We start from the raw sequence: 16,251 nt of genomic DNA, 5'->3' as shown, positions 1-16,251 counted from the left end.
ATTATAGAAAAGAGTCAGCAAGGACAGAAAACTTACTAGTGATTACTTCTGGGAGATGGGGGAAGACAATTCTACTTTTTAAAATGCTGTACATATTTTTTAATGGAGGAATTATAGAAGACAGTATTTTTGAATAAAAAAGTAATGAAGTAAAATCAGAGCAAATGCTTCTAAGATATAGTTTAACTTAGATTAAAATAAATAATAAAATTTGAAAATGTTTACATAATCTTTGAATTCTCAAGGGAAAACAGACTAATCAATTGAAACTTGACTATTGAAACTTGAAAATTACCTTTATTCTAAACTAAGTAAATGATGATGCATTATCAAAAAAGCCAAATTTTCTCCCAAAAATGTACAAAATAAGGAATTAAGTGAATAAAAAGAAAATGATTACATTTCATCCTGTCAATTTACAAACAAATCTTTTCTTAATCTACCATACCTCCATGAAAAACATGGCAAGATATATCAAAAAGGAAAGGAAGACAATTGCCTCTAAAATGGGATAAAAACAAGATAAAGTCAAAGACAATGCAGTTATCTTTTACTGCCTGTTTGAAGCAAAAGAATTCTGCAATAGTTTTTTTTAAAAATCAGCAGGACTAGGAAATTCAAGAGTGCCTAAAATTAAAGTGGTCTATACAAGTTCACCTTAAAAAATTAAATCCCCAAGATGAACTTCTAAGATAATACTGACACAAAACACTCAAATATACCAAATTATCTCTCCTTTTGTAAACAACAGTTGTGGCTGCCCATTTAATACATTAATTTAAAATAAAAACTGCAATCTATGCAAACTAAATCTCATCCTAGTCACAAGATTGGAAAAATAGGAAACAAACCTGCACTAAGAATAGCAAGAATACAAGATTTCCTAAAGCTAATTTTTCCTAGCCTCTTTCAAGTGCTTAGTCACTTCTGCCTATTTACAAGGAAGACCATTTCACATCTAGAAAGAGGGAGGGAATTTTAATTCCAGACTATCATGTCACCTGAGCTGCCCTAGACGTTTGTTTCCATGCAACTCAAGAGAAGGCAGCAGCCAGCTAGGCATACACCTACCACACTATATCAGAACCAGAAACCACTGAGCTCTCTGTATTGTGCCTCTGTCTGTTGTAACAAAGAGGGTTTGTGGAAGAACAAAGTTTTCTTTCCTAACTCCAAATGCAAAAGGTGAGAATTAAAATGTAGCCTGAAAACATCCCAGTTTCCTCTCTCTGAGAGCCCACCCCCTCAAATGTCTCCCTTCTCTTCTACTGGAACAGAAATAGCTGATGGGGCTTACAGAAGATCTCCCCTTAGGCAACTAACAAAACCCAAAACCAGAGGCTAACAAGCTTTGCAGCACACTTCCAGACAGCAGCCAGAGCCTTAAAATCTGATAACATAGTTTCAAGTTCCCCAAAGGCAGCAACAAAAACTAAGGTTTTCATAACAGATTACTTTAAGAGACAACCATTGGCAAAGGCAAGTTTTTAAGGACCTACTCTGTGCCTGGCACCATTTTCCAACATTCTCCTCACACTTAAAGATGCCTAAGCACACATGCTGATAATAGAAATACACCTGAAAGAACTTTCACAACCAGATACTTCAGAATCTTGCAAAAGACCAAGCACACTCTTTCCAAACATAGTAAAACCTGGAACGACGTGGTCAATCTGTGAAGCAGAGATTAGTCCACTTCCCAGAAGATCATGAAGGGTTCTGACAACCAATTTAGACTGTTTGGCATGGGGCTCTTAATCCTTCATAAAATATAAATGCTATAAATGACACATTTCCTAGATTTCGGCATCCTCAAACACCACCCTCCTCATTATTCCTAATACTCCCATAATAATACCAACCTATCACTTTGCATTCATACACGTTGCCATCTTTATAGACAAAATATATCCAAGAGATAATTCATGAGTGAGAATACTGAGGCTCAAAGAGGCTAAGAAATGCGCCCAGAGCTTCTTAGTGGAAGCTTAGGTCCTTTAGACTTCCAGGCCCTAGCACTTACATTAAGCCACACTGCCACTCAAGGAATGCTACTAAACCCAGTTACTGATGCCACCTGGTTTTACATGTCACAGAAGTGGGAGCAAAGAGCTCTACACCAAAGACTGGGGCGATAGGGGGCAGGGGGAGGACACACTACCACTTCCTAAGCAAAGATTTTTTTTTTCGTTAACGAATATAGCACACGTTCTCGATTTCCATCCTCCCCACGGGCAGAACCCACGTGCCGGTCCCACCGCTACCCACAGCACCTCCCTCTGTACACTCTCCCACGCTCCGGAGCCTCCCCACGCCCTTCCCTCCGCCCTCCAGCGAGCGCTGCCACCGGCGCCACCCGCCCCCTCCCCAGCGACTGCCGCCGAGGCGCCCGCGCCGCCCTCGCGCGCCGCCCGCGCCGGAGCCCGCGCGCGCCCGCCTTCGCCCGGCGGGGTCACCCCCGGGGCCTGCGGGCGCCCTTCCCGCCGCCCGCCCACTGCCTGCCCGCCCCGAGGTCCCTCCGCGGCGACGACGCCGGGCAGGCCGCGCCCGCCGCGCCTGCCATGGTGGGCGCCTCACCGTCAGGCTGGGGAGCCGGGCCCGGCTGCGCCATGGCCAGGCGGCCGGCCTCGGGGAGCGGGGATGGGCGGGGAAGCGGCGTCACGGGCTCCCGCGGGCTCAGCTGGCGGAAGAGGCGTCGACCGAACCGCCGCCGCCGCCGCCCAGGGAGGAACCACTAAGGCTGGAGCCGCCGGCGCCGCCACAGCCGCGGGCAGAGACGGACCCGAGCGCCGACCTCCGCCTCCTCATCCTGACAGCGGGAAATAAGCAGTGCGCAGGCGCGGGGGGATGGGGCGGCACGTGACTCTGGCCTGAGGCGAGGGGCGGGGCTCCGCGCGGGGTGGGAGAGAACCCGGGGAGCAGAGGCGCCAGGTGGAGCGCGCCCGCTGCCCGAGCGCCCGAGCGCGGCAGACGCGGGGGGAAGGCTAGTTCGAGGGGCGGCAGGAAAGGGGCGCCCTCTCCGAATGGCCGCTCCCAGGTCTCTGCCCCTGCACAGAGGGGAAAGAAAAAGAAGAGGAGGCCGTTTGGTGGAGTGCAGATCCAGCTTCTACCTCTCCTAGCTGCGTGACCTTGGGAGAGTCGCTTAACCCCTTGGAACCTTTATCAGTATAATAGCTAAGGGAAGTTTAAATGAAGTAATGAAGTGTGAACTGTTTCCCACAGTACTGGGCCTAGACTCCAGGTCTTCTGAGGGATAGGCCAGTGTACTTTCCATTAAGCCACTCGGTCTGGCTTTTCTGTGCTGATAAGTGCAGGGGGTACAGCCCGATACAGTCCGTGCGCTCATGACCTGAGAGGACAAATCATATACGGAAAGTTCGGCCTTTATGCCTGGGCGGAGAACCTGCCCTAGGCCGGTACTTTAGACTCCTCTCTCACCTCCCACCCACACACCGATGGCCACACTCCTCCCCCAAAGTGAGGAGTGCACGGAGTTTGGCGCTTAAGGACCAAGTTCTGGGTAGCTGTGACCCCAGAATTCCCTCCCCAGATGGCTATAGCTGTGGCCTCTCCCCAGGTTCATCCTCTCTAGGGCAGAGTCTGGGCATCCCTAAAAGTGGCTAAAGGGCAGCTGTGTTTTAGGGAGGTGGCACAGCACTTGGATCTTCGAGCAGCTATGTCCACAGATACCTAAGGATGCAAGACAGAGGAGAGAAAAGAATGCAGGTGGGTTATAGGCCAAAGTTAGGCCAGAGCCTGTGCTCCCCTCATCACTTCATTCAAGTGCATAAATGTCAGGAGTTCAGGAATTCTAAATTTGAACCTCGTCTTTCAAGTCATTAAAGGTATATAGATATATATTTTTCAAAATAGCGGAATAGGGCCAGCTGTGGTAGCTCACTCCTGTAATCCCAGTGCTTTGGGAGGTGAAGGCAGGAGGATTACTTGAGCCCATTAATTTGAGGCTGCAGTGAGCTATGATCACACCACTGCACTCCAGCTTGGGTGACAGAGGAAGACCCTGTCTCTACAAAAAAAAAGTACAAAAGTGGAATGTATTAAGGTTAGGAGTTAGTTGGAGTGATTTATAATTTTAGATAACTTAGGTCCACATGTGCTATCCACTTATACTTTTGCCCCAGACCTTGCTAACGTCAGAAGAGGGCCTATATGGGGAGGTTTTTGAGCAATTAATATCCCCAGATGGCTAGTGTGCCTTTGAGAGATCATGCAGGGCTCTACCATAAATGAGTTTCCTGCATGAGCAAATCCATGCTCTCAGCAGGGAGACCTTTGGCCAGGATCAGGCAACCCAGGGCATCTTCTGTCTCCTTGTGATGACTAACATGAGGCAGGGGTTATAAAGATAGCAGGTGCTGATGCCCTCTACAGAAGAGGTTCCTTTCAGTGAGTGAGTGACACATTTATTGCCATTGGTAATTGGGCTTGAAGCCAGACCACATCAAGGTCACTCAAAAATGGTCAGGCATCTGGTTTGGACACCTAGAGCTCCCAGTGCCAAAGAGGTGGTTGAAAAGGCAATTTTGAAATCAGATAAGAACATCAAGAGTTATATACATTTTCATATTTTAGGTAAACCCTAAGACCCAGCAATTCCACTACTAAATGTATATTCTAGAGTAAACTCGTGTGTGCTCAAAGCCTTTATTAACGGCCGGGCGCGGTGGCTCACGCCTGTAATCCTAGCTCTTGGGAGGCCGAGGCAGCTGGATTGCTCAAGGTCAGGAGTTCAAAACCAGCCTGAGCAAGAGCGAGACCCCGTCTCTACTATAAATAGAAAGAAATTAATTGGCCAACTGATATATATATAAAAAATTAGCCGGGCATGGTGGCTCATGCCTGTAGTCCCAGCTACTCGGGAGGCTGAGGCAGAAGGATAGCTTGAGGCCAGGAGTTTGAGGTTGCTGTGAGCTAGGCTAACGCCACGGCACTCACTCTAGCCTGGACAACAAAGCGAGACTCTGTCTCAAAAAAAAAAAAAGCCTTTATTAACTATAAAAGATGTGCTCCTAGTATTGTGAAGAAAATTGCGAGATAAGATATAAACACATGAAATAATTACTTATCGATTACATTGCACATATGCCCCAGGGAACACATACAGGAATATTCATAGTGGCGTAGTTGATAATACAATAAATAAATAAATAAAAGATCCAAATGTTTATCAACAGTAGACTGGATTTAAATTTTTTAAAAATATTTATACAATGGAATACTCTGCAGCAATGAAAGTGAACAAACTACAGCTACATATTCAGTACAGATGAATCTCACAAACATAATTTTGAGGGAAAGAAGACAATTATAAAATTATACAGACAGGCTAATTTCACTTACACAGAGTTCCAAAACAGACAAAACTAAACGTTTTGCATACATAGTTGGTAAACTGTAAAGACAGGAAGAGAACAAGTATCACAGAAGTTATGATGGTGGTTTCTGGACCAGAGAGGGACAGGTATATGAATAAAAAGGGCGCCTAAAAATGTACCTTCTAGCATGCTGGCAATTGATATTTCCTAACCTGAGTCCATTTAAACTAATCTATAACTCTGGGAAGCACAAACTTTGACATAGTTTGGGTAAGAAAGATTTGGGTGTATTTTTGCCAATTACAAATTTAAAACGAGCAAGTGCCATGGAAGTGCTGGGAAAGCACTCACTTTGTGCTTCATCAATAGAGTAACACAGTGTAGATTCTAGGAGGTGATACGTCTGCACTTTGCCGCAATTGAATCACATCAGTGGCTGACTTTTGTTGTGTTTGTTCTGGGCACCATTATTTTCAAGAAGACAATGACCAGCTGCAGTGGATACAGTGCAAAGGCATGAAGAATCTGAAAATTATTCTGTGTAAAATACATGGAGATATCAAAGAAAGTTACACTGGGGGGAAAAAAGATGACTCGGGCCATGAGTACTGTCCTCAATTCCCTCATTTATAGGGGTGGGTATAATAGTGTCCTCAATTCCCTCATTTATAGGGGTGGGTATAAATGCCCAGGGATTGCAGCAAGGGAGACTTCAACTTGAACTAAAGAAGAACTTTCTCTCCCTCAGAGCTGACCAGAGAGGAAAGGGATTGCCTATCAGGGAGTGAGCTGCCTGTCACTGCAATTATGCAAGCAGAGCTGGCTGGCAAGTGGTCAGACACGCTGGAGAAGGTGTTTCTACTAGGGTAAGGATATTACACTGAACTACCCCGATCATTCTTTTCAGCCCAAAGATTCCATAATACCAACGACAATAATAATTTTTTTGCATTTTAAAGTTTATTAGGTGTTTCCCATAAATGTCATTTCATTTTATTCCCAAAACAAGGACAGTAGACACAGAGTACATAAACCAAATTTTCCTGGATAAATTCCATTTCAAGAATTCTATGTTGTAGTTTCTGATAAATACAAATGGCTGGCAGACCAGTGTCCCAACACAGGATTCAGCTGACAGTACTCATTATTGATGGTTTTCCTCTCCGTCTGGGACCCAGATTCTTCAGAACAGGAAGAGATCAGGGAGCAGGACCAGGGCACCATACTTCCCTGGCCCTCAGTAAGGGACAGCTTCAGTGCAGGTTATGGGGGAAGGAGCAGAATCAGGATTTTTACTTCTGGGACACTTATCTGCTTTCAGGCAGGTGGAAACCCTTGCAAAGTCACAAACTGGGTGCCGGCTTCCTCACCAAGACTTCCCAGGAAGACCCCGCCAGGTATAGACACCCACGATATCCTCAGCCAGGGTGATTCCCCAGGCTGGTTTCTCACTCTCCAATTATCCCTGCTCCATTTGGCCACGAGTGGCTACCTTCCCTTCCAGGGACCTAGAGAAGGAAGATGGCAATCAGTCATCATTGCTCCAATCCATCCTTGCCCCATCCTCTGCCAAGTGAGGAATACATAGAAGAGTACCCCACCGAAGGCTGACTTCTCTCTCAGGTTCTCACGAGATGTACATTGATATCGAGGGCAGAGCTCCAGGCTTACAATCAGAAAACCTAGAAATTCTAGCACTGATTAGCTGTTGACTCAAAACATGTTATTTAATGTCTGTGGGCCACTGTTTACTTATGTCTAAAATGGAAATAACACACCAGCCTCATGGTGCATCAGGAGGCTAAAGAGATAAAATACCTAACCCCTAGCACATGGTAGTTGTTCTACTTGTGTCTGCTTCCTGCCCTCCTTCTCTCCTTTTTTCCTTCCTTTTGACCCTAGATAAGTAGTTTCCATCCTGGGGGAAAAAGGGTCCTGGACCATAGAAGTCAGTGTGTGAAGGTACCCCTAGGGATTCAGGGCAGAAATTGTCAATATTTGCAAAAGCCTAACAGAACTGTCCCATTTACTCTAGATAAAATGTCAAGTTTCTTTGCTTTGGACAGATATTGTATCATATTACTTATCTCATGCTGATTAAAAGTTCTTATTCCAGTTCTAATTGGCTGTTGATTAATAATACAAAGAAGGGCCGGGCACAGTGGCTCATGCCTGTAATCCTAACACTCTGGGAGGCCGAGGCGGGCGGATTGCTGGAGGTCAGGAGTTCGAAACCAAGAGTGAGACCCCATCTCTACTATAAATAGAAGGAAATTAATTGGCAAACTATTATATATAGAAAAAATTAGCCGAGCATGGTGGCGCATGCCTGTAGTCCCAGCTACTTGGGAGGCTGAGGCAGAAGGATTGCTTGAGTCTAGGAGATTGAGGTTGCTGTGAACTAGACTGATGTCACGGCACTCACTCTAGCCTAGGCAACAAAGTGAGACTCTGTCTCAAAAACTAATAATAATAATAATAATACAAAGAGGGATTCACTATTACTTGATGTATGTTGTTTACTAGATAGACAAGTATCTTCAGAGTTGGTGGAAGTAGAACTTCTCTCAAAACTCCTCTCTTGTAACATCAACCACACAGTGGCATAATTGCCTGGAAATAAAAATGGCTGACATTTACTAGTGTATACTATGTGCCAGGCACTAGGCAAGGTGCTTTATCCTTGTATTGACTTATTTAATCTTCTTAAGAAGCTTATGATGGAGATATTGGTTGAGGGGACGTGTTGTGAGCCTATTTTATAGATGATGGGACCAAAGTGCTTAAGTAACTCCTTCAGGATCATAGAATAAGCGATAGAGTCAGGGTGTCTGGGTCCAATGCCCACATGCATAACCACTATGTTATGTTGCCAGCTAGCTATGTGTGTCTCTCATTGGAGGAAGGTGTCAACTCCAGCAAAATAGGGACAGCATGGTTTATTTCTAACATTGTATGTATAGTACCTAACACCATACATACAATGCTCAATAAATACTTAATGAATAAATGAACAAACAAATGAGTTACAGTAGGAGAATATGGAGCAAATAATAAGAATCCTTTTGGTCACCATTTGTCTGCTTCTCACTTCTCATTGTATTACAGATCATAATTTTAACCATTAATACCCAACACTTACTGAGCACTTGGTATGCACTAAAGATTTTTGTATGTCCTTAATCCTTATAACAGCCTTTGGAAGTAGGTTCCATTATTATCTTGGGGCTCTGAGAGGTTAAATGACCTGGCCAAGTCACACTGTAAAGAGAAGAACCAGAATTCAAATCCAAGTCTATCTGACTCCAAAGTGTATGCTTTTTGCTGTTGGTGCTAGTTAACCACGTCTATGAGATACCAGCAAATACCTCTAAACTCTTATGCTATTATCAACTGAATTAATTTTGGAATTTTCAAAGATTGCTTCAAAAGTTACCTTCCCTTATGTTTCTTGTTTTTTTTTTTTAATACTCCAGTAAAATTTTAGTCCTAATTTTTTTAAAAATACAGATTTTTTTTAAGTATCTTCTCAACCTCTTCTCTCCCCTCACACAATCCCATACCTCTCCCTGGGGTAAACTGCTATTGTCAGTTTTATATGAATCCTTTCAGACATTTTTCTATGCATCTATGAACATGTGGAAACCTGTGCCTCTGTTTTATGTTCCTCGCATAAATAAGATTATGTTATACATATTATTCTGAACTTGCTCATTTCCTTAATAATCATCATATAGCTCTACTTCATTCTTATTAACTCCCACATAGCTTTCTATTTTGGTAAATGATTAGGTTAATTACAATTTTTCCAATTCCAAGTTTTCAATTTATTTACAAACAATGCTGCAAAGAGCATGCAGACCTATTTAGGCAATTGTATGAATAGTTTTCTAGGATAGATACCTACCCACTTGGAAATACTAGACTAAAAGTCAAGAACACTTTTTCGTTATAATAGATACTGGCAAATTACCTTCAAAAAGGATCACACCAGGGCTGGGAGCGCTGGCTCTGGCCTGTAATCCTAGCACTCTGGGAGGCCGAGGCGGGTGGATTGCTCCAGGTCAGGAGTTCAAAACCAGCCTGAGCAAGGGCGAGACCCTGTCTCTACTATAAATAGAAACAAATTAATTGGCCAACTAACATATATATAGAAAAAAAATTAGCCGGGCATGGTGGCATATGCCTGTAGTTCCAGCTACTCGGGAGGCTGAGGCAGCAGGATTGCTTGAGCCCAGGAGTTTGAGGTTGCTGTGAGCTAGGCTGACGCCACGGCACTCACTCTATCCTGTGCAACAAAGCGAGACTCTGTCTCAAAAAAAAAAAAAAAAAAGGATCACACCAAGGTACATGTTTACCAACAGATTATAAACATATTCATTTTTGTACAGCCTACATCTGCTTTAATCATTCTTCTTTATGTCTTCCAATCTGAAGAGCAAAAGATTATATATTAATGTTGTTTTAATAAGCTTTTCCTTGAATACCAATGAGGTTAGGAATCTTTTCATATTTTTCTTAGCTGTGTGTATTTCCTCTACTCCAGCCACCATGGGTTTCTTTTGTCTCTTGAACATGCCAAGGTTGTTATTCTCTTACTGAAGATGTATTTTATATATCTTTTGCCTATTTGTCATCAGACGTCTTTTATTGTCGATTTATAGGTGCTCTTATTGTATCCTGTTTGTATCTTTTTTAAAATAATGCTTTTTATATTCATCCCTGTTGTTACCTGTCAGTAGTTGTTTTCTTTTTATTGCTGAGTAGTATTCCAGTGTATGGCTGAACCATAATTTATCCATTCGCCAGCTGATAGAAGTTTGGGTTTCTATTTGGGTTGTAAATATCTGGGGGTGGACTTACAAAGTTGTATGGGAAGTATAGGCCAACTTCATAAAAAACTGGCAAATTGTTTCCCAAAGTGGCCATATCATTTTATATTCCCACCAGCAATAAATACCTGATTCTGTCATTCCTCACCTCATCCCCTCCTGTGAACACACTTTTTTTATGGTGTTCTAATGGCAATAGTCTACTTTCCTCATTTCTTCTATATTTATTATTTGAAATCCTTTTGAAAGAAAGAATTGGCCTTCGTCCCCAATTTATTTATTTATCTACTCATCAGTATGAACTCATGAATATTCATTCTCTTCTTTGAGTTATAATAAAATACTATCATTATTCATTTTGTTGCTCTAGTTGTCCCAGCTTTGGCTACTGGAAGTTCTCGTAGGTTGGCTTCTGTGTTATTTTCCATATTCAAGATATTAATCTTTTGTATATTATATATGATGTATTTTCTTATTTTCTTTCAGTTTGTTATTTGCCTTTTAATTTCACTAGTAGTGTTATTTATTTACATAAGTTTTAAATTTTAATTGTCAATTTATATATCTTTTTATATCTTCTGGATTTTTCATCTTGTTCAAGAAGATCTTTCTCACCCCAAATTCATAAACATATTCTCAATAGTTTTTCCAATATTTTCCCAATATTTTTATAATTTGGGTTTTTCATGTTTAGCTTTTTAATCTACTGGGAATATATTTTTACATATTGAGGTAGAGGATCTAAGTTTATTTTTTTCAGAAGGATAGTTAATTGTCCCCAAATCATTATTTCCCAATTGATTTGAAATGCCTACATTTATTGTTGATAAATTCCTATGTGTGTGTGTCTGTGTGTGTATGTGTGTTTATAAACAGAATTATTTTTGTGGCAAGTGAAAAAATAATAATAACTCAAGACTGGTTTAAGAAAAGAAGGGAAATTTATCTACTCATATAACCAAGATGTCACCGTTGTTGGGGGAGACTGTGATTAAAATTAACTAGAGCAAAAAAGGATGGGGGCGGGGCTACTATTGCTGCAACCTGAGTGGGAAGATGCAGACAGCCATGGGAAGAAGTGAAGGGGAAGAATATTCACACAAAAAGAGGAGAAACTTGCAAAACCCTGAGAGTATAACGAGCGTGGCATGTTCAAGAGACAGAAGAGGCCGGGCGCTGTGGCTCACGCCTGTAATCCTAGCTCTTGGGAGGCCGAGGCGGGCGGATTGCTCAAGGTCAGGAGTTCAAAACCAGCCTGAGCAAGAGTGAGACCCCGTCTCTACTATAAAATAGAAAGAAATTAATTGGCCAACTGATATATATATAAAAAATTAGCCGGGCATGGTGGCGCATGCCTGTAGTCCCAGCTACCTGGGAGGCTGAGGCAGTAGGATCACTCGAGCCCAGGAGTTTGAGGTTGCTGTGAGCTAGGCTGACGCCACGGCACTCACTCTAGCCTGGACAACAAAGCGAGACTCTGTCTCAAAAAAAAAAAAGAGACAGAAGAAAGCCGTGGTGGCTGGAGCAAGAGGACTGAGGGGCAGAGTGGTGGGAAACAACTGGAGAGTCAGGAAATGGTCAATCCTGTAGGTCATGGATGCCACAACAAGGACTGGGATTCTATTCTATTCCATTCTAGGGGAAACCATTGGAGAGTCTTAAAAGAGAGCTTTAGGATTTGATTTATACTTATAAAGACATCACCCTGGTCACTATTGGGAAAATGGATTATAGGGGAGGGAAGAAGAAAAGGTGCAAGTGGAGAGGCCAGTTAGGAAGTGCTGCCATAGTCAGAGAGATCAATGATGTTGGCTTGGTCCAGGTTTACACCAGAGGAGATACAGGAAAATGGTCAGGTTTGGGGGTATTATTTATTGAGATAAGGATTTGCTAAGGTACAAAATATAGTTCTGTTTTTTGTCACAGTAGATCTGAGATGCCTATTTGGTATCTAAGTTCAAGTGTCAAGTAGATAGCTGGGTACACAAATCTGGAGCTCAGGTGTGGGGATATGGATTTGGGAGTCAACAAGGTTTAAATGATATTTATAGTCAATGAGCTAGAATATATAAAGAGCTCTGTAAGAATCTAGAGAAACAAGACCGAAAACCTGATAGAAAAATGGGCAAATTCATTTAAAAAGGCATCAAAAGCTCTTTAAACGAATGAAAAGAAGCTCAACTTTACTCAAGAGAGAATTCTGAAACTATACTGAGATACTGTTTCTTACTCATTGATTGACGAAAATTCAAAAGGTGGCAGCCTACTATATTAATAAAGCTGTGAGGAAAATAGGCACTCTATTCCCTTGATGTTGGAAGTGCAAAATGGAACAGACACTATGGAGAGAAAATTTGGCAATATTTAACAAACTTATATATTCATATATATTTGTCCTTTGACTCAGTAATATCTTTTATAGGAAATTACCCAGAGGATACAACTGCAAAAAATGAAACAACAAGGGCACAGGGTTATTAATCATGGCATTATTTTTAATAGCAAAATGTTAGAAGCAGCCCGAATGTCACACAGATAGGAAACTTGTTGAATTCAAGATGGTATAGATACACAGTTGAATACTATGAGACCATAAATGAGAATGAAGAGGAGTTCTATGTACTAATATGAAGTGAATGTCATGATATATTTTTAAGAGTTCAAAAACATATGTTACATTTTGTTAAGAAAAAATAAGGAAATAAGACTGTATATTCTGTATTTCCTGATTTTTTATAACAATTTTGAGATGTGATTCCTATAACAGAAAATTCAGTCTTTTAAGTATGCACTTCAATAGTATAGTCACAAAGATATATGACCATCATCACAATTTTAGAACATTTTCATCACAACAAAAAGAAACCTTGTACCAGGGGTCAGGAACCCGCAGTCTTAAGACCACATGTGGCCTTCTAGGTCCTTAAATGCAGCCTTTTGACTGAATCCAAATTTTATAGAACAAATCCTTTGATTTTTATTGACACATTTTTGTTTGTATTTTATATTTTTATTTTATTTTTAAGATGGAACATTATTTAAAATACCAAAGAATAAAGTAAATTTCAACAAAATAATCCTCCCAGGTTTACTGGCACAATTAGAACATTAGTAAGCTATAAGGGCTAAATTATGGCTGCTACACTCATGATTTAGTTCTAACTTCCCCTGCATAACTGGCACCATTGCCACATGAGGCTGGTTGGCAAGAGTTTATGGGGGGTCAATAGACCAGTTTGTTATCAGCTTTTGATAAGGGTGAACTGTGTTGCTGTTTGAGTTGGAATGTGTAGATAGTTGCACAGCTCAGCAGTATTTTTTAATTCTATCTGCTTAGCAGCCCAGCATGTCAAAGAAGACCAAAAGAACACTGAAGGAAGAAAACAGATTTTTTAAGGAGGATTGGGAATTGCAATATTATCTTATTTCTGCTAAAGATAAGATGATTTGCTTGGTTTGTGATACTGCAATATCAACATTAAAGAAATTCAAAGCTCATCAGTATTATAACACTCATACAGACCACAAACATTTTAAATTAGAGGGAGAGACGTAAAAAGGTTGTATTGCAGAAACTAAAAGATGAAAAGCAAAGCAAAGACAATTCTTTTAAGCATCAATCAGACCTGGAAATAACGCCACTGAAGCAACTTATAAAGTAGCTTATATACTTGGGGGGAAAAGGGAAGCCATTGAGTGATGTAGAAATTGTGAAAGAATGCATTGTCGAAGTTGTAGGATGCTTAGATCCTGATAACATCTCAAAGTATATACAACTTCCTCTTTCAAGGAGAACTATAACTGATTGGCAGCATGAATTAGTCTTCAACTTAACAGAACAACTTCATGCAGTACTTCAAAAGGAAAACATATATTCATTCAATCACTTTGGATGACTCAACTGATACTACTGACTCAGCGCAGGTTTTATACTTCATTCGGGTCATAACAGATTTTCTTTCTTTCTTTTTTTTGAGACAGAGTCTCACTCTGTTGCCCTGGCTAGAGTGCCGTGGCATCAGCCTAGCTCACAACAACCTCAAACTCCTGGGCTCAGGTGATCCTCCTGCCTCATCCTCCCAAGTAGCTGGAACTACAGGCATGCACAAACATGCCCGGCTTATTTTTTCTACTTTTTAGGAGAGATGGGGTCTCGCTCTTGCTCATGCTGGTCTCGAACTCCTCAAACAATCCGCCCACCTCGGCCTCTCAGAGTGCTAGGATTACAGACGTGAGCCACTGCACCTGGCCCCATAACAGATTTTCTTTGCTACGAAGAGTTACTCATTTGGACACTCTTGCAAACAGAACACAAGGAATAGATATTTTCAACAACTTTCAAAATAAATATTGTGAAGTTGGACTGAATTTGGTAAATTTATTTTTTTTATTTATTTATTTTTTTTTTTGAGACAGAGTCTCACTTTGTTGCCCAGGCTACAGTGAGTGCCATGGCGGCAGCCTAGCTCACAGCAACCTCAAACTCCTGGGCTCAAGCAATCCTGCTGCCTCAGCCTCCCGAGTAGCTGGGACTATAGGCATGCGCCACCATGCCCGGCTAATTTTTTCTATATGTATTAGTTGGCCAATTAATTTCTTTGTATTTATAGTAGAGACGGGGTCTCGCTCTTGCTCAGGCTGGTTTCGAACTCCTGACCTCAAGCAATCCACCCGCCTCGGCCTCCCAGAGTGCTAGGATTACAGGCGTGAGCCACCGCGCCCGGCCTGAATTTGGTAAATTTAATAAGCGTATAAACACATGGTGCACCTTCCATGACAGGAAAACATGAAAGGTTTATTGCACAGATAATAAAAAGTACTAACAGATCCAGATGCTCTCATTTCTTTTCATTGTATCATGCATCAGCAAAATTTCTGTGTTAAAGCTACTATTTTAAGTGACACTCTGCAACAATTATAAGTATTGTTAACTATATTCATGCAAATGCAGCACAGCATCTGTTGGTTTCATAACATGCTAAAGTTGAACGATGAGGTATTCAGTGTGGATTTGCTGTATCATGCTAAAGTGAGTTGGCTATCACAGGGACAAGTGTTAGCCAAAATTTTTATCTCTGCTACAACAGATAGTTAAATTTTATGAAGAACAGAATCAGCAATGTGAATTATTGAAAGAAGATTTCCATAGGAATGCAGCATTTCTGTGTGATATCATGTCAAATCAAAATGACTTGAATATTTCTTTACAAGGTATTAAATAAAACTATGTATATGATCTGTGGCAAAAAATCTAAGCATTTCAACAAAAGCTATCTTTTTTCAAAACACTTCCTCAGGCCGGGCACGGTGGCTCATGCCTGTAATCCTAGCACTCTGGGAGGCCGAGGCGGCTGGATTGCTCCAGGTCAGGAGTTTGAAACCAGCCTGAGCAAGAGCAAGACCCTGTCTCTACTATAAATAGAAAGAAATTAATTGGCCAACTAATATGTATATAAAAAATTAGCCGGGCATGGTGGCGCATGCCTGTAGTCCCAGCTACTTGGGAGGCTGAGGCAGCAGGATTGCTTGAGCCCAGGAGTTTGAGGTTGCTGTGAGCTAGGCTAACGCCATGGCACTCACTCTAGCCTGGACAACAAAGCAAGACTCTGTCTCAAAAAAAAAACACTTCTTCAAAAGGAAATTTCGGATGAACATTTTCCCCAGTTACAAAAGGTCTTTGATGAGCAGGATGATATATGCAAATCATTTGAAGAATACATAGCTGTGATAGACCTATTAATTGGAGAATGCAATGAAAGATTCACTGACTTTGAGAATCATGACATCACACTCAAATTAGCATTTCAGCATCACCTAGTTGTTATTACCAATGCCCCTAAAGAACTACAGGTGGAATTGATTGAGCTCTCAGTAGATGACATTTTAAAGTCATTGTTTGATGCTAAGAAAGATCCAATTGAAATATGGAATAATGCAGTAGAATACCTAGGCCTTTGGCAACATGCCCCAAAATGCTTTCTTGCTTTTCAATCACTTATTGTGTGAATCTACATTCTCCTACCTAATCCAAATCAAGACACCCTTAAGGTAACTAATGACTGATACCCATCTAAAGGATCAAC

At 41.5% G+C, this 16,251-nt stretch overlaps 1 protein-coding gene across 1 annotated transcript in view; it reads right to left on the bottom strand.

Moving 5' to 3' along the window:
• RABEP1 (rabaptin, RAB GTPase binding effector protein 1) overlaps window positions 1-2,817 on the bottom strand; it is a 103,812-nt gene extending 100,995 nt beyond the window's left edge. Inside the window, exon 1 of the mRNA XM_012779350.2 lies at window positions 2,578-2,817. Within this exon, the coding sequence (XP_012634804.2) occupies window positions 2,578-2,611 (34 nt within the window). The 5' untranslated portion in view covers window positions 2,612-2,817. The remainder of the gene's footprint in view (window positions 1-2,577) is intronic.
• Window positions 2,818-16,251: the final 13,434 nt, after the last annotated feature.

Source organism: Microcebus murinus, chromosome 18 (genome assembly GCF_040939455.1).
Source record: "Microcebus murinus isolate Inina chromosome 18, M.murinus_Inina_mat1.0, whole genome shotgun sequence".
Lineage (NCBI taxonomy): Eukaryota > Metazoa > Chordata > Mammalia > Primates > Cheirogaleidae > Microcebus > Microcebus murinus.
This window is presented reverse-complemented; position numbering and strand designations above follow the sequence as displayed.